Source organism: Canis lupus, chromosome 9 (genome assembly GCF_011100685.1).
Source record: "Canis lupus familiaris isolate Mischka breed German Shepherd chromosome 9, alternate assembly UU_Cfam_GSD_1.0, whole genome shotgun sequence".
NCBI lineage: Eukaryota > Metazoa > Chordata > Mammalia > Carnivora > Canidae > Canis > Canis lupus.
Genome location: NC_049230.1, coordinates 41,839,559 through 41,857,843, shown reverse-complemented (window position 1 = coordinate 41,857,843; position 18,285 = coordinate 41,839,559). Strand labels below are relative to the sequence as shown.

Sequence of the window (18,285 nt, the reverse complement as noted above, 5' to 3'; positions counted from 1 at the left end):
ATCAAGTCTTCAAGAGCACACAGGACTAATAAACGTTTTGCTGATTTTACCTCCTCAAAAGGCCCACCTCGCTAGACTTTCCTTTGATAGACTTCCATAAGCCTGTTGGTTCCTCTAAAAGGTTGTATTTTTCTTTCACTCAACAGTTATTTTCCCTTGTTCTAGAGCTTTCCTATGCCTTTTTTTTTTTAGTTTATTTAAGTAATCTTTATTATTTTTTTTTTAAGATTTTATTTATTTATTTATTCATGAGAGAGACAGAGAGGCAGAGACACAGGCAGAGGGAGAAGCAGGCCCGATGTGGGACCTGATCCCAGACTCCGGGATCACGCCCTGAGCGGAAGGTAGGCACTAAAACAGCGAAGCCACCCAGGCATTCCAGTAATCTCTACTCTCAATGTGGGGCTTCAACTCATGACCCCGAGATCAAGAGTCATCTGCTCCACTGCCTGAGCCAGCCAGTAAGCATTAAGTACTACAGCAGTGCTCCCAGAACAAATCAATATAAAAATTGCTGCATTCATGAAGTATCAACTCTATAAAGTAGTAGTGCTTATGCTATTCATTACCTTTATTGCTTAATTTGCTGTGGTGCTGCATTGGTCCTACACTGGAGACACACAAAAGCACTAAACCGTCCAACATACTTAAGAAACATTTGTGATGGTGGTTTTTCACAAGTCTTTAATTAAAAAACTCAAAAATATATATAATCAAGCATTTTACATAATGCATACATTCTTAATATCTGCAGGTAAGACAAAAAACAGAAGGCAAAAGCAGATATACTGTATTGCTTCTCTTTGGCAAATCACCAATATTACCCTCTGCAGAACCATATGATACATGTAAAAAAAAACATAAAAAAACAAGCAAAACCATGGTCTTAAAATTGTCCCTTAGTACAAGTAACAAAATATTTAGCAATAATACAGTAGACGGATTTTGCAAAATAACTAAAATTTATAATACTTTATACCACGGGGTTGAAGTAGCAAGTTGCTTTCCAAAATTAAAGCCCGCAGCAACAGTTATAGTTATGGGCGAGGGTGGGGGTGGGGAGAAATGATGAGAAAAAGACAGACACACACACACCCCTTTCCTAGTTAAACCTTGGCTCTGCTTTTTATTTAATAATGTCACATTCAAATTCTACCCCTTGGATGCCATTTCTAAAGAAAAAAATCCTTTCCTCAGAGGTTTTACTTGCAGGTCAGATGTCTGACTCCACCCCTGACCAAATCTGCATTTTTTTTAAATCAGGAAATTCAGGTTCCTTTAGCCAATATTTACCATCAAACTCAGCGGCCCAGAATCAAAAACAAACAAAAAACAAAAAACAAAACTTCCTTCCACTTTACAGTGAAGATACATATTGAGGCTCTACTGAAGTAATATATACACGTTGTAACTAAGTTAAAAAAGCAAAAGGATCTATTCAACACATAGCAGCTTATATCTAAATATATACATTTATGTATATGTTTTCACAGTTAAATTTTAGGAAAAAAAATTACATTTGATATGTCCGCAAACAGTTCTTCTATAGTCTATAAATAATATTTTTAAATGCTCAAACGATCAAAATGCACTACAAGAATGCATCAAATTAAATAAATCTTCTAAACCTTGAAAAAGATACTTGAAGTCAGTCAAGCTTGAGGTTTGTGTCAAGTGTGCTCTGTCAGCCCCTAGTACCAGGAAGAGAGAGCCCTCTAAATACGATAGGAAAGAAACTCCAAAACTTTGGAAGGAATAGGCAGCTCCTGGACCTCTTGGGTGGGCATCACTCTCCGGATTGACATGCGACATAAATGTTGAAGGCTAGGGACTTGCCTTGGAGTGGCCCAAAAATACACACTTCCATCATGTGTCCTAAACAGAAACAAAACAAAAAAAATCATAAGCTCAGTCATCTACATACATGTAATCTCAATATCCCACCATTCAAACAACTAACATCCAAGGCTGTGTATCAAGAGTCACAAATACACATTAAAACCTAATAAAGGAGCCCTAATCAATGACCTTCTCTATGACAAAGCAGCAGAATTATAAAGAGCCCTTATAGAAGATTTAGTGACAATAAAATACTGGCTACTTTGACTAAAAGCCACCTTAAATGGCCTCTTAAAGAAAATAGAAAAATCAATTTACCCAGCAGCTAAAACACTGCCATCAGTAGAAAAGGCACAGCAAAGACCATTGCTCAAAGGTGCAACTTGAACTGGATAATCCTCATCAATTCTCCAGAACCTCACCATTCTAGAAAGAAAATAAATTGTCCAGTGAGTATCTAACCCAAAATTAAAGGTAAAAGCAACATCTATACTTCAGATAAAAAAAATGCCACTCTAAGTCACAAAATATACACCATACCTGCAATTGTGTGTGGGCACATGCGTGCACAACACACACACACACACACACACACCATTGCAGCCAAGTGATTACTCTAATTTGCTTTATAAAATATTTTCTAGGGATTCCCTGGGTGGCGCAGCGGTTTAGACCTGCCTTTGGCCCAGGGCGCGATCCTGCAGACCCGGGATCGAATCCCACGTCAGGCTCCCGGTGCATGGAGCCTGCTTCTCCCTCTGCCTATGTCTCTGCCCCTCTGTGTGACTATCATAAGTAAATGAAAAAAAAATTAAAAAAAAAAAAAAAAGAAATCTTCCAATAATTAAAAAAAAAATATTTTCTAGCCTATACCAATCAGTAATTTGGATCAACTCACACTTAAGAGACTATAATGCTTAGCTGCCTTCCCTTCCTAGTGTTCAGATCCATAATGGTCACAACCAGGATCTTTCTCCTTACACTCAATATCTGATCTGTTTTACTCTTTCCAAGGATTTAAAAAGCCTTTCACATAGGTAGAATGTGTCTAGAAACAGCAGAGACCTGATATTCAAAATCTGCACAAACAGAAAAACCATGACTGTTGGCAAAAAAAAAAAAAACTCCTCTTTGTTCTTGAAAGATGATAATGAGTTGCTTTTTGAATTAATGTGACCAAACTACTTAATACTGTATCCATGCACATGGCATGATAAAAGCTGAGCAAATGGAATGGCTATCCAGTTCTGCATACCAGTAAGCAGCACAGCTCACTCGTGCAACATTTCATCTTGTAGCCTCAACTGCAGTGGACACAAGTGACTCTGCTTTTACCATGTTTCACTTTGAAAATGTCCTTCTGTTTCAACCTTTACAAGGTATTACTGAAAAATAAATCTGTGAGCTAAAAGCTAATTAAAAATCTACCCAGTCTCCCTACACCAGTTAACAAACAAGAAACACAGAGAAAGGCATACATTATCTTTAGTTTACATGGATACTTGTCAGGTCAATTTTCTTTAAGACACACATTTCCCAAAGTCTTATCTAGAGAAAGAGAAATTAAAACCCACATGGCAGAAAAGCTTTTTTTTTTTTTTTTTTTTTTTTAAGGCTTGAAAAGGTTTCTAGTAAGTAGAAAGATGAAAGGAAATCTTTAAAAGATAGTAATAGGTCAAACTGTAATTCCCACACTTACTTATCATCAGCAAGGCTTGCAACATGCAGTCCATCATGACTAAAGGACACAGATCGTACCCATCGATCATTTGCTCCTCCAGCAAATATTGGAGTAGGTGGGGGAAACAGGTGCCTGAGGTCAAGTACATGTTTTCAGTGAAAATGTGAGTCACTTCAAGAAGCAAAATTGCCCAGGTACAAAGTACATCTGACTTTGAATAATGTTTAAAGTGGCTTTAATGAACACAATCAAGGAGACTGAGTGGAGCTGATCCAAATTAAATGAAAGGAACCTTGAAAGAATTACCAATCTCCTTTTTACAATGTGACTCCAACATGTTTCAATGGTTTTTCAAAAACCTTGGCCCGAAACTGTAATTAGAGTCCTATACTATTCGAACGACAATAACACAATCTGTATCAAGAGAGCCAAATTTGTTTAGAATTTATATTTAAAGCTTTGATTTATTCAAGGATTTAAATAATACTGAAATTTACAACTATGATATACTACAATTTTAAGTCTTGCATGTTAGTGATTGTAATCATTCATATAGTTTCTTAAACGTTATACTAATAGCCAGACATGAATCCCAGACTACAATTAATTCATGCTGTACCTACCCAAATTCCATCAGAATGTCTCCATTATGCGGATCCCAGATATATACTCGAGTATCATAAGATGCAGTAGCCAGTAATGCTCCATCAGGAGAAAAGTCACAAGCTACAACATCATGGTGGTGTCCTTCTAATTTCCGTATCATGGTATATTTATCCATATTCCAAAGGAAAACCTGCAATAAAAAGGCAAATGTTATAGCTTCATTCAGGCACACAAAGGACAAAATGGCACAACTTAATCTAAAACTGCTAAATTTAATTAACATTATATTAAACATTACAAATTATGAATAATTAAGAGAATATGCTCAGTGTCATAGTCAGATTAAAATCAGTCTTTAAGTTAATTAAAGTAAACATGCAAATTCTATTTCAAATGTTTCTGTTAAATGTTAATTTAAAAATAAGCCTAAACATAAAAAAGGCAATGCAATTTAACCACAAAGTTATACTGAAATCCATTTATTCCAAAAACTAATTAACTAAAATATACAGAAATAAATAGGGTTAAATACTACAAACCCCCTTTTTTTTTTCCAGAAACTACCAAATTTTTAAAAAATATACAGACAGAAAATGTAATGTTAACAAATTGTTACTCCATTGGCATCTCCCTTTGAGATAATCACTTGTTTACAATAGGCTTGGGTCACCAACGTGAGCCTAGGAAGAGAAACAGATACTGCAAGCAAAGAGAAATTTTCACAGCCAAATGAAATTTCTTTGGCAAACAACAAGGATGTTAAACCACATTACAAAACGAAAAGACTACTTTATAAAAATATTACAATTAACACGTCTGTGAATCAAGATTTGCCAATCTTATTTTTCCCAAACCGACCACAATCATTAGTCATTTTAAGCATAAAATATTTAAATTACTTTAGTACAAGTTTATACATAGTTTGATTCTATAAGATCAGTACTTAGACTGTGCAGAATAGTTCTGAATAGGATTCAAATGTTTATTACTTCAGTCTAGTTATAGTAAATGCAAGCTTGGAGGTTTACAACAATCCTAGTTAAGACAATCTCTCCTCTTGGAGTAAAGCAATCCTTTTTGCTACTTTTTTTTCTGCACAGACACAATATTATTACTACCAAAGAAAAATAAATACAAATTTCAAGTTGGATCAAAGTCTTAAGGTATCTCTAACATCTCAAAGAATTCCAAAAAAACAGCACAGAGAAACCATCTGAAAGCCAATTACATTACATTAAATTGGTTTCACATCTCAGACTCCCAATTCCATGAGACTGGAAGAACAATTTACTTGGAGTCATCAGTCGGTTTCACTGTGGGGGAAATTACTTTAAAAAAGAAAAAAAGAAAGAAAGAAAAGCAGAAAGTGGACATCGACCAGCACCTGTGTACGTACAGTACACCTTGCAGCCGAATGCAAGGTTACTTCATCCTATGGTAAAGGTCGCCCCCAGCCCGGTAGCCAGAGATGCCACTCTTTCTGCCCAGCTAACACCATTGTGCGCCTGTGTGCGAGTGGTGCCAGCATAACCTCAATCACACCAATATTGCTGCCACCACCTGTGACAGGGAAAGCAAGAAGCATATGGAAAACACACAGCCTAAAATAGCAATGTCAATATCTAGAGCTTTGTTCTTCTTATGATTTTTAAAGAACTAAATACTTTTTTTCTAAACTTCCAACATTTGCTACTATCATTTTAACATACTTCTTGGCTAAATAAAATGCATTTAAAACCAGTCTCCCACCCCCAATAATTCAGAGTGTATTGTGAATATCACATGTATTTGGACTTCCAACATTTTTCATAAACATCTGAAGCTAATAAGATCTCTTTAACTACACTAAGAGCTGGTAGGCAACTAAAAGAGAGCTCATTAATCAGCATAAACATCTCAAGAATCACTTTATACTTAATCTGTCCACAGGTATGCTATGCAAGACAGACCATATCAATTTTATCTATAATTCACTCTAGACATCATGAGTGCTGTTTTTAGTATTAGATTTTTAAGTTACTTTTTTTTCAGTTAAATGTCCAGGACCAGCTGGGAATCAAAACTTTTTAAACAGCAAACTGGACAAAAAAAAATAGAACAACAGAGAAGAAGATAATTAGCGGGAATGTCTTAACATTTGGACTAGATCTCTTCTATAGCACATAACCTTTCCTAGATCTTAAAAAAAGTCAATTTGACATACCCCTTACCTTATGAGTATTATCTAACTATAGGCAATCCAATTTCTCACTCCACAATCAATAACTATATTTAATTTCCCTCATGCAAATTCTCCCCCATCATGAAATAAAACATTTAAGATATTCATGACACCGAGCACAGATTTAATAGGTTTCTTAGATTTAAAATGATTATGCACACATTATTATAATCCAGTTCACAATGAATGTACAAGAACTTTGATACATACTGCTTTACTGGCTCCCACTGAACACAGCATAGAAGAGTCAGGAGAGAATGCACAGCTATACACCCAGTTCTGATGGCCCCTCAATACTTTCATCATGTTTCCTGAACAGAAAGAAATACCTGTGTTAACTCTAAAGTTCACTTCAAATGAGCAGCATTTCAAAAATGGGAGAATCACAAACTTCTATAGCAAGGGTTGGATATAAACCAGTTGCTAAAAAAAAATAAAAATAAATAAAAAAAATAAACCAGTTGCTTATTTTTGTAAAGTTTTATTGAAACAACCATGCCCGTTTGTTTATGCTGTGCTACAATGGGAGAGCTGTAACTACAGCAGAGACAGCATGGTCCACAAGCCTAAAATATTTACCATCTGACCTCCCCTTTTTTATTTTATTTTTAATAATAAATTTATTTTTTATTGGTGTTCAATTTGCCAACATACAGAATAACACGCAGTGCTCATCCCGTCAAGTGCCCCCCTCAGTGCCCATCACCCATTCACCCCCACCCCCCGCCCTCCTCCCCTTCCACCACCCCTAGTTCGTTTCCCAGAGTTAGGAGTCTTTATGTTCTGTCTCCCTTTCTGATATGACCTCCCCCTTTAAAAAAGATATTTTATTTATTTATTCATGAGAAACAGAGACAGGCAGAGACACAGGCAGAGGGAGAAGCAGGCTCCATGCAGGGAGATGCGGGACTCAATCCCAGAACTCCGGGATCACGCTCTGAGACAAAGGTAGATGCTCAACCGCTGAGCCACCCAAGCATCCCAAATAAAATCTTTAAGATGAAGGAAATAAACTAATGCAGACCAATTCATATAAAACCTTAAAATTGACCCAGGTTTTGCCCTCATATAGTTGATACAGATCTGTGTGGTTAGTTTCTGAATATTATCAGATTGTTCAAAGTAATGGCTGGCTCCTATTCTGGGTCACATTTATAGTTTCATCTACATGGGTCAAGGTACCAAATGATTAAGCAGAGAAAAAGGAAACTTTGATCATACATCACTTTTAAAGTCAAATGCCCCAATAATCAACACTTCTTGACATCTCTCAGTAGTAACATCAAGAAAATCATTCTGTTTCCCAGCCTGGAAAAAAGACATACCATCATCTTTCAGGTCCCATACTCTCAGAGTTTTGTCTCTTGAAGCTGATACTAGGATCAAGCTCCCATCTGGAGCAAAAGTTAAATCTCTGACCACTTCAGTATGATCTACTAAGTTAAGGAGGAGTTTTCCTAAATGCAATGGAAAAGCAGAAAAAAAAATGTTAATTTTTATCAGCTTCCCATTTTAAAAAACATAAGGTTCTTCATTAAAAAAATTTAAGCAGAAACACTTGGCACCTCCTTAGTTTCCCAAGTTAAAGTGACTTTACTGTCACTTTTCTTTCTCTTTTTCTTTCTTTCTCTCTCAAGTTAAAGGGACTTCACTGTCACTTTTCTTTCTTTCTTTCTTTCTTTCTTTCTTTTCTTTTCTTTTCTTTTCTTTTCTCTCTCTCTCTCTCTCTCTCTGATTTTATTTATTTATTCATGAGAGACACAGAGAGAGGCAGAGACACAGGCAGACTACGAAGCAGGCTCCATGCAGGGAGCCCGATGCAGGACTCGATGCTGGAACTCCGGGATCACGCCCTGAGCTGAAGGCAGGCACTCAAGTGCTGAGCCACTCGGGCGTCCCTTACTGTCACCTTTAAAGATTCTCTATTTACAATGTTTTAAAATGGATTGTTTCCTGAAGAGCTAAGCCTAAATTTTTTAGATAACTTTAAAGAGAATTCCTGAAATGTAAATAAGTCATTTTACTATGAGGAATACCTAGATTATAATTTTTAATCTTTGTATAATGATTTTAAATATAAAACCAAATTTTCCCTTTTCTTTTCCTTGGCCTTGGATTACTAATGGACTGTTAAATTCCCCAAAGATTCATGTCACTCCACAAAATCCTAAATTTTCAAAAATAAGTGAAAAATGTATTTTATTTAATTTTGTGAGTTTTCTATGAAAATCTAATGTGCTTTCCTTAAATTTTTTTCAAGAATCCAATCAAATTTACCAACTCATTATCCTCACTCAATAGTAATATCACTTGCTGTGTTCTACTGTACATAGTTTAATGGTCATTTTTAAAAAATCCTTCAAATTTTTGAGTATATATCAGCCAGAAACTGTTTTAGTCAATGAACACAGTCATTTTTTTTAATTGCCCAAAGAATTTAACTTCTCAACCTATCTAGTTAAACCTTAGATAAAATATCACTAAAACCTCCCAAAGGTTAGACAATTATTGAAAATCAGATTTGCCTTGAAAGCTGCCAAGCTCTCATCGAAAAAGTATATAAAAAGTACCTTGGGGGCAGCCTGAGTGGCTCAGCGGTTTAACATGGCCTTCAGCCCAGGGCCCAATCCTGGAGACCCGGGACAGAGTCCCACATTGGGCTCCCTGCATAGAACTTGTTTCTCCCTCTGCCTGTGTCTCTCTGCCTCTCTCTCTCTCTGGGTCTCTCGTGAATAAATAAAATCTTAAAAAAAAAAAAAAAAAAGTACCTTGCCATTTAAACCGTAAACTAAACTAATTTATAAATTATTTTATAAATAAGAATTAAACATTACTTAGTCATGCCCTTCTTGCTGTAGTATTCTCTGAAGAGTATCAAACAATGAGAACTCTATTTTCTTAAAGTAAAACCATGAGCTGAAGATGCTCTGCAGGCCACGATTAAAAAGATACACTCATAACACCAATTCTTGCTTTTCAGTACGTTAAAATCCTCAAATCACATATTCTAGTGCCTATGAGAGATGCCCTGCATCACAAAAAAATCAAGTTTGCTTTTAAAACCATGGCTCCAAAAAAAAAAAAATAAAAAAAAATAAAAAAAAATAAAAAAAAATAAAAAAAAAATAAAACTATGGCTCCGTACCTGTATATACATCCCATATTTTGATACGCCCATTGTTTAACCCTGTGGCAAGGAGCAGCTGATCTTGTCCAAATCTGAATCGATGCCATTCTATATTGACACAGCGACTCTGTTTTTCTGGAACTGAAGATCCAAAAGCAAGACTCCAGACTATGTCACCACAGTCTATAATATGCTCACGAGGCTTATTTTTCTGACCACCATCACTGTTTTGTCTTGACAATCTCAAACTGCTTGAATTGGTGATATTCTTGGTGCCATGCAAGAGACTGAGGGGAGAAAAAAGGTCAGACTGACATCTAGTTATTACTTACTTACTCTGGACTCCACTTATACTCTTATTGCTAGAGCAAATAGATAAATGAAACAATGATAAAGGTTAAAATAACCTCACTATTATCATAGTGATACTGAGTAACAATAGAATTCTATGGATGGGAAGGGGAAAAGTTGCTATTAGCTATGAGGGTATAACCAAATAAATTCAAAGCCTGATTTACTTAAGATATTATAAAACTGACACCAGAAAATTACCTCAAAAATAACCCACAATAATTAGTAGTTTCCCATACTTTCTAGACCTAAAATAATATGTAATAAGGACATTAACTAATACAACCATGAAAGTCAACTAGACACAAAAGGGAGGGAGAGATTCAATTTAGTATATGATACATTTTAGAAAAAATTCCAACAAATACTCAAATCCAAGCAGAGGAACAGTAAGTACATAAAAAATAATTATACGATCACTGTTATCACTATAAAATGTTGTAAAATCCAAAAGGCATCACATAACAAAGGTCACCTGCTTTGGCACAATATACATACTACCAAGGAACCATTAACCCACTTTTTAATACAAAAGCATAAAAGTATCTGAGAAAGTATTCTATAACATATAAAGCTAAGCAATTCTTCCCACAAATTTTCCAATAAATATATTCAGCTTATGATTAAAATACATTTACAATAGTCTACAAAGGAAAAACTTAAATATCAAAATCTTTTTATTACTCCACATAAAGAAAATGGTAAATTCTACAAAGAGATACAAAATACAAAAAAAGAAGAGTGTCTTACAAGTTCTTAAGGCACTGGGACCACGGAACAAGCTTTACTGTACGATGTCCTTGTGACCAAGCAAAGTACGAACCATCTGGAGCAAAAGCAACAGTCCAATTTTCACGACCACATTTCTTGTCAAAAGGAGCTGCTGGAGCTAAAAGTTCTCCTATAGTACGTGATCTCACTAGAAGAAGAAAAAAAAAAATACACAGGATGCCATATATAACCAATAATGAATTTGAGACTGCCTCCGTATTAATTTGGAACTCTTAACTCCATTGAGTTTCTATGCAGACAAGGTATAAGGAGTTCTGCTTTCTACTCTCTTAAGGGATGTATGTGAAGACCCTTTAATGATAACTATCTTCAAGTTTAGATAAAGTGATTTTCCAACTTCTCTCCACCCAAGAGTTTTAGAAAGCTTCAATTAAACAAACTAGTTAAGTGATAATAATATAATGATATATATCAGGGCCAGCAATGAGTAAGTCTTGATTTGCATTGTCTTATCTCCTCATCAAATTACTAACATTTAAAATGCAACAGGCTAAACTTATTTTGTAAAAGTAGCTTCCAAAAATTCGTAGCTTTCAGGGGCAACTGGATGGCTCAGTGGTTGAGCATCTGCCTTCAGCTCAGGGCATGATCCCGGGGTCCTGGGATCGAGACCCACATCGAGCTCCCTGTAGGGAGCCTGCCTCTGCCTCTGCCTCTCTGTGTTTCTCATGAATAAATAGAATCTTAAAAGAAAAAAATTTGTCGTTTTCAAAAACCACAAATCACTGTAATACAATAACATTACTCAAAGAAAAGCACTATTAAATGGTTTATTTAGGGATCCCTGGGTGGCACAGCGGTTTGGCGCCTGCCTTTGGCCCAGGGCACGATCCTGGAGACCCGGGATCGAATCCCACGTTGGGCTCCCAGTGCATGGAGCCTGCTTCTCCCTCTGCCTGTGTCTCTGCCTCTCTCTCTCTCTCTCTCTGTGACTATCATAAATAAATTAAATTAAAAAAAAAAAAGTTTATTTAAACATGAATATTAAAGAGATCATTTTCTTTTTCTAAAGATTTCTTAAAAATAATTTAACTCACAACCCCAAGATAAAGAGGCATATACTCCACTAACTGAGCAAGCCAGGTACCCCACATGAATATTCTTAAAAAAAAAAAAAAAAAAAAAAAAATTCTTTTTTTTTTTTTTTCCAGGCCCAGGTCACAAAAATCACAAGCCCCCCAGAACTAGAAGGGACTTAAAAGTTATTTATTACAATCTCCCAACCAGTGCTTTAAAATGCATTACATTTGTGATCCTCAAATAGGGGTCCTCAAGCAGCTTACTAGTGGACCACAAGCTGACCCAAAATGGAATTCTTTTGGTTTTTAAGGACAGAGAATGGAAAAATTTCATACATTTTAAAATTTAGTCAAAAATAAAAAATAAAAATAAAATTTAGTCAATAAATTTATCATTCATACAAAAACTGGCATATTACCAGAGTATACAGAGACTTTTTGTTGTGCATTTATCAAGAAGCATGATCAATAAGCTCCTACTGTACATGTGTGCATGCAAACTTGACCAGAGTTTCCTCAATTTGGGAAAAGAATCTTTATCAGTGCATCACTACCACTGCTTTCTTGGGTTCGTCTTGATTTCAAATTTTGCTACTCTTCCTTTTTAGGTATAAACTAATTATCATTTTAGTTTTCCTATTATCTATTTTGTGATTAGTTGTGTGATCAACATCTAGCGTATTTTTTGTTTTTGGCTTAAACTTACCAACAATTAAATTACATATATCCTATATATTGCACTTTAAATAAGAACCACTTGTTCGGGCAGCCTGGGTGGCTCAGCGGTTTAGCACCGCCTTGGGCCCAGGGTGTGATCCTGGAGACCTAGGATGAGTCTGTGTTGGGCTCCCTGCATGGAGCCTGCTTCTCCTTCTGCCTGTGTCTCCTCCTCTATCATGAATAAATAAATAAGATCTTAAAAAAAAAAAAAGAACCACTTATACTCTTATTGCTAGAGCAGATAGATAAAACCCCCCTGCCCCCCACATATTCATTCAGGTGATGACACTTCAAGTCTCAATGTGTGTTCTGTCAACAGCCAGTGGAGCACCTGGGATATAATGGGTGATCAGTAAATATTTATTGAATGAATATGAAAGCACATGTATAAGCTCCCATTCTTGAATGATTTCAATATTTCCTTGCCCAAGTTTTTGATACATTACCAAATGAGCTATGGTTTAAAAAGTAAAAGGAGTGCCTGGCTGGCTAGGTCAGCAGAACACGTGACTGATCTCAAGGCTGTAGGTTCAAACCTGATGTTGGGTAAAGAGATTACTTAAAAGTAAAACCTAAAACCAAAATTAAAAAAAAAAAAAAAAAAAGGGAAAACAAAACTGAGACCTATTTTTCTACGATCTTCATAAATATGAATACCTAATAAGGCTTATTCTATTTTTATGCAGCTGACATTATCAAAAATTTCCCTTCTCACGGCTCAAAAATCTCCTCCTTGCCCACTCTACCCACTCAGTCCCAATTTTGACCTAAGAGAATAAACTTAAAACCGTTCTCACCTGATAGTCACATACTGAAGTCAGCTGTGACATCAGCAACTAAATCTTTTCACCAGGCTAAACTCCGTAGGCCTGTCAATCAATCCTTAGATTACATGGTTTCAAGTCCATTCCCCACCTTTGCCACCATCACTTTTCTGGATAAATTCTAGTTAGTAATGGTCCTCGTAAAAGTGGCATCCAGAAATAAACACAGTATTTCAGGTGTGGTTTAATTAAAGCAGCAGAATCCCATCCCCACTCCCACCCCTACCCCAACTGTATCAATACGACATAAGGGGACATTAATCTCACCAGCAGTTACAGGACTTTCTTTTTTTAATTTTTAATTTTTAAAAGATTTTATTTATTCATTCATGAGAGACACAGAGAGAGGGGCAGAGGCACAGGCAGAAAGAGAACAGGCTCCCCAGAGGAGCCTGATGCGGGACTTGATCCCAGGACCCCAGGGACCACGCCCAGGGCAGAAGAGAGGCGCTCAACTGCTGAGTCACCCAGGCATCCCTACAGGACTTTCTTAATATAAAATCCACAAATCAGCAACCCTCATATGCCTGCAAAATGATTTTTTTTGAAACATATAAATGATTTTTGAAAAATTTTGATTTTTTCCTTATATTCTTCCAAGTCCAGAGTGTCACACAGTCATCTCACTACGGTAGTTCATGGGCCTGGCTCCTGAATTTGCAACTCCTGCCTAAATCTTTTTTTTTTTTTTAATAATTTGGGTTTCTGTTTAATCATACCTTTTATTTTATTTTTTTAAAGATTGTATTTATTTATTCATGAGAGACACACACAGAGAGGCAGAGACACAGGCAGAGGGAGAAGCAGGATCCATGCAGGGAGCCTGATGCGGGACTCGATCCTAGGACTCCAGGATCACGCCCTGCCAAAGGCAGGCGCTAAATCCCTGAACCACCCAGGGATCCCCCTTACCTATCTTTTAAAATCCATAAATTCTAAGAGAAAAAAAGCAAAGTTCACAAGTCAGAGAAGCAAGTTTTAAAATTCAACTGGGAAAAAAAATAAAAATAAAATGAAATTCAACTGGGAAAAAAAATCTTTTCAACTGAAAAATCCAAGCATTATCTTAAAGAGAAAGCCCCTAGCTAAACTTGATGAGTATATTCATATAAACTTTGTGTCAAAAAAACAGAGGACTAGCCCTTGCATTCAACTTCAAAAACATCTGGCTAATTAGACTAGAACTCATCACTCCTTTAGCAAGCATAAACTTTCCCACAAAAGACTCTTTTTAGTCTGTATTTTAGGATCATTCTATTTTTCTTTTAGCGTGACCACAATCACAAAACTCCTCTGTATAAAGGTTGGAAAGTAACTAGAACACTGGTTCAAATAACAAAAACCATGAAATAATAAGCTGATTCATTCTTAAATATATAGAAATTCAAGGTCATTATTTTGAAACTACCAAATAAATAGATGCTATACTGTCAAAGTATTGTATTAATAATTAGCTTTGTGTTTCCTTGCTTGTACAGTCATAGCAAGTGATTTTTTTTCAAATGATTTTTGCATCAAATGATCCAAGCACTCCTTTAGATACTTACTGGTACAATATTATCAGTAGCACAGGGTTATAATGAAGTGCTTTGAAAAAAAAAATTGTTACACCTTTATTATCTGCAGCTGTTTAATGTTAGTATCCTAAGAAATATATGATTTAATGACATTTTATTTTTTTATTTTTTAAATGACTTTTTAATAAGGGGAAAGCTGCCTGCCATGGGAACTCAGCCATAAAATTTAACACTACATTATCTGTACAGTAGTAACACACCGAGTCACTGCTGAACCAAGTGAACCAGATTTAGCTACTTCTTCACATTCCTCTCTGCAATTTCATAACCAGAAAGGGAGGATCTTCCGTAGTGCCTTGTGAAAGAGGGCAGCAGCCTCAGGCAGTACTCCCTGTCACACAGGACTCCTTTAATCATTCTAGGAATCTTGCCTCTCCTCTTTCAGTACTTGAGAAACCAAAGAGCTATAATTAATACCGAGAAAAAAGGGGAAAACTTAAGTCCTCACTGAAAGATAAAAAGCTACAAAGATATTACTGTTTAACTCTGTATCCAAATGGTACTTCCAAAGAAAAAAGAAACAAAGAAACTCTTTTTTTTTTTTTAAAGCTTAAGAAAGGCCAAAGTTCTTTTAGATATGTGGGACTTGGCTAGAAATTTTATACTATAGCCAGCAAATAACACAGAGATCTACTATGCAAAAATTTTCAATTGAAAAGGCTACTTAGTGGATGGTTCTTCTACCTCATGCAGGTATGCTCAGAAACTATCCAGCCCTTAAAAGACAGGACTGGAAAGTTTTCAAAATAGTTCATCAAGATCAAGTAAAACAGATAAATGAAAGGCAGATCACTTATCTGTGATATTATTGTGCAGCAGAGGGAGAAAAAAAGCCCACTGGACTAAGATTAAGAACTTCTGAGTTCTACGTTCCACTTTAGTAGGACTTAAAGTCTTTAAATAGCTATAATAAAAATTGGGCATGAATTTTGTTTTATAGTTATTAAGACCAGGGTTAAAGTCCCCTCCTAACCTGTCATTCATCCTTATCCTTCAGAAAACAAAAGTTCAGAATTCCTTTTTTTTTTTTTTTTTTTTTTTTATTCATGAGAGGCAGAGAGAGAGAGGCAGAGACACAGGCAGAGGGAGAAGCAGGCTCCACGTAGGGAGCCTGACGTGGGACCTGATCCCAGCACCCAGGCTGGGATCACGACCTGAGCTGAAAGGAGACGCTCAACCGCTGAGCCACCCAGGTCCCCCAAAAGTCAGAATTCTAAAATTACTGTCTCTAGATATAAAAACTCAACCCGCATATAGGATAGAGGGCCTTTTGGATACTTCAGCTTTTCCCTCTCTCTAGAAATACCTCCTCCACATATTTAAAGGCATACATTTAGCCGAAGAACAGGAAAATGCAAAGGTTCTGCTCTGGAGCCACCAACAATTTTCATTTAATTAACACAGTAAATTCAGTGTTGGATTTGTTGTGTGTGTTTTTTTTTTTTTTTTTTTTTTCTGGAGAAGGGGCCTGCTAAATCCTTTTTTTTTTTTTAAGATTTTGTTTATTTATTAGAGAGAGAGAGAGAGAGAGAGAGAGGGAGGCGCAGAGACACAGCCAGAGGGAGAAGCAGGCCCCACGCAAGGAGCCCGACGTGGGACTCGATCCTGGATCCTGGGATCACTCCCTGAGCCAAAGGCAGACGCTCATCCGCTGAGCCACCCAGGCGACCCTATTTTACTAATTTTTATTTTGTTTTTTTTTTCTATTTTAATTTTTTAAATGAAAACCGTACATATTTAAGAAGCGTAACATGACTTGGTAAGTCCAATGTCGACTCAGCCTCTCCATCAACGCACAGCACCAACCCCCCCCCCCCAAAGTCGTCCCACGGATTCCACCGTCAAGGCAGAATTCAAACGTGGGGCGAAACGCGGGGCGCTCTCACGGAGCCACGGAGGCGGTCCCGCCGCTTTCCAGAGGCCTTTCCACAGTGCGCTCTCATACCACCGCTGCCCTCCGTCGCTCCACCCAGCCGCTCCGCTCCTCCCCGCTCCTCTGTGTAGGCGAGATACCGAGTCTCCTCCCCTGAACCCCGGCCGTTCTGAACGCCATACCGTTCTCCAGAACACCGCTTCCCTCAGGCTGCCGGCGCCCCTCCGGCCGAGGTGCACGAGGACCCCTCCCCTTCGAGCACCCTCGGAACAAAGTTCGCCTCCCCGTCGTGAGATTAGAGTCCCCGAGACTTGGCCGGCACTCGCCTACCCACTGGACGCCCCAGACGTGGGGCCCGGAGGACCCCAGGACCCTGGCGGTGTGCGGACCTGCTTAGAGAAAGCCGGGCTCCCCGGGCTCCCCGGGCTCCCCGGACCCGAGGATCCGCCGCTTGCCTGCCGCCGAGCCAGGCGCCCGGCAGGCGCCGCATCAGCGCTGCCCACGTACCCCTCGGCGGCACCCGCTTCCTTCCTCCTGGCTCCAGCGCTCGGCCCCGGCTCACCCCCCACCGTTCAGACTCAGTCGCTTCCTCCTCCGGGGACTCCCCGCTCCCCAGCAGCCCCCACCCACCGTCCCATTCCTCACCGATCTCTTTCTCGTTGACCCTCGGGGGAAAGCTGGCCATCTATGGGGCACCGTCTGATTCCGGGGGCGCGATGCGGACGCAACGACAGAGAAGGGACCGGTGAGCGCTGAGGGGCGTGACGCGGGCTCGGTCCCTCCCGGACCGGGGACGGAGGGGCGGGGCGGGGGCGGTGGCGGCAGCCTCTGCCGACTGCCCCGGGACAGCTCCGGAAGGCCCGGGACCAAACTATGGAGTCAAACACAGACAATAGACGCCGGTCCCTGCCTCAAGCCTACGGACCGAGACACTGCCTCCGACACCGCCGACCGCAAACCAGACACTGGAGACAAAATGGCGGGCAGCGCGGGAGATAGCAGGGCGGCGTGGGCGGGGCCTGATGACGCCGCCGCCCGAGGCCCCGCCCCCCGACGCTCCGGACGTGCCGGCCGGGGCTGGGCGCCCCTTCCCCCCGCCGGGGGCGCGCGGGCGTTTCCGCGAGGACCCGACGGGCTGGGGCGGAAAGCGCGGGGAGGCGGAGGCGGGGGCGGGGCTGCGGCCGGAGCCCGGCGGAGGCCGGGAGCGCGGGCTACGACCTGTGCGCCCACTTCGGGGTTCGCCCCAGTCCTCGCTCCCCGCCCCCAGGGGCCGCAGCCTGGGTTGCATTTCTAAGGCAAAAGGAGAATGAATGTGTCACACGGACTAGCCCACCGCCCAAAGATGGCGTGGGATTTAAACTGGCTGAACCGGGGCACCTGGGTGGCCCAGTGGTTGAGCATCCGCCTTTAGCCCACGGCGTGATCCTGGAGTCCTCTGTCGGGTTCCCCACAGGGAGCCTGCTTCTCCCTCTGCCTGTGTCTCTGCCTCGCGGTGTGTGTCTGTCATGAACAAATTAATAAAATATTCTAAATAAATAAAGAAATAAATAATAAATAAACTGGCTGAACCAAAGACCAAAAAAGACATTGCAGGTTTTACCCCGACTTGGCCACAGCCCCCACGTGCTTGATGCTAAAATAAAATAAAATAAAAT

At 39.1% G+C, this 18,285-nt stretch overlaps 1 protein-coding gene across 3 annotated transcripts; it reads right to left on the bottom strand.

Annotated features, from left to right (window-relative positions):
- Positions 1–664: 664 nt before the first annotated feature.
- Positions 665–17,605, bottom strand: WSB1 (WD repeat and SOCS box containing 1). 3 transcript variants are annotated; one of them, XM_038548208.1, is made up of 9 exons: positions 17,276–17,605; positions 10,576–10,744; positions 9,493–9,761; positions 7,673–7,804; positions 6,558–6,658; positions 4,144–4,316; positions 3,539–3,652; positions 2,158–2,265; positions 665–1,875 (listed from the first exon to the last, which is right to left on the bottom strand). In XM_038548208.1, exons 1-9 carry the CDS (start codon positions 17,313–17,315, stop codon positions 1,716–1,718), a joined length of 1,266 nt encoding a protein of 421 aa, XP_038404136.1. In that variant the 5' UTR covers positions 17,316–17,605; the 3' UTR covers positions 665–1,715. The 3 variants fall into 3 exon arrangements, with proteins under 3 accessions (XP_038404136.1, XP_038404137.1, XP_038404138.1); XM_038548209.1 differs by lacking the exon at positions 3,539–3,652; XM_038548210.1 differs by lacking the exon at positions 7,673–7,804.
- Between the last annotated feature and the right edge of the window lie 680 nt (positions 17,606–18,285).

Coding starts and splice junctions, on each gene's coding strand:
- WSB1 (XM_038548208.1), bottom strand. CDS start 17,315: ATGGCCAGCTTTCCCCCGAGGGTCAACGAGAAAGAGATCG. Junction 3,653..4,143: donor GACATTCTGATGGAATTTGG/GTAGGTACAGCA, acceptor ACTTGACCTCAG/GCACCTGTTTCCCCCACCTA. Junction 1,876..2,157: donor GGCAGTGTTTTAGCTGCTGG/GTAAATTGATTT, acceptor GTTTCTGTTTAG/GACACATGATGGAAGTGTGT.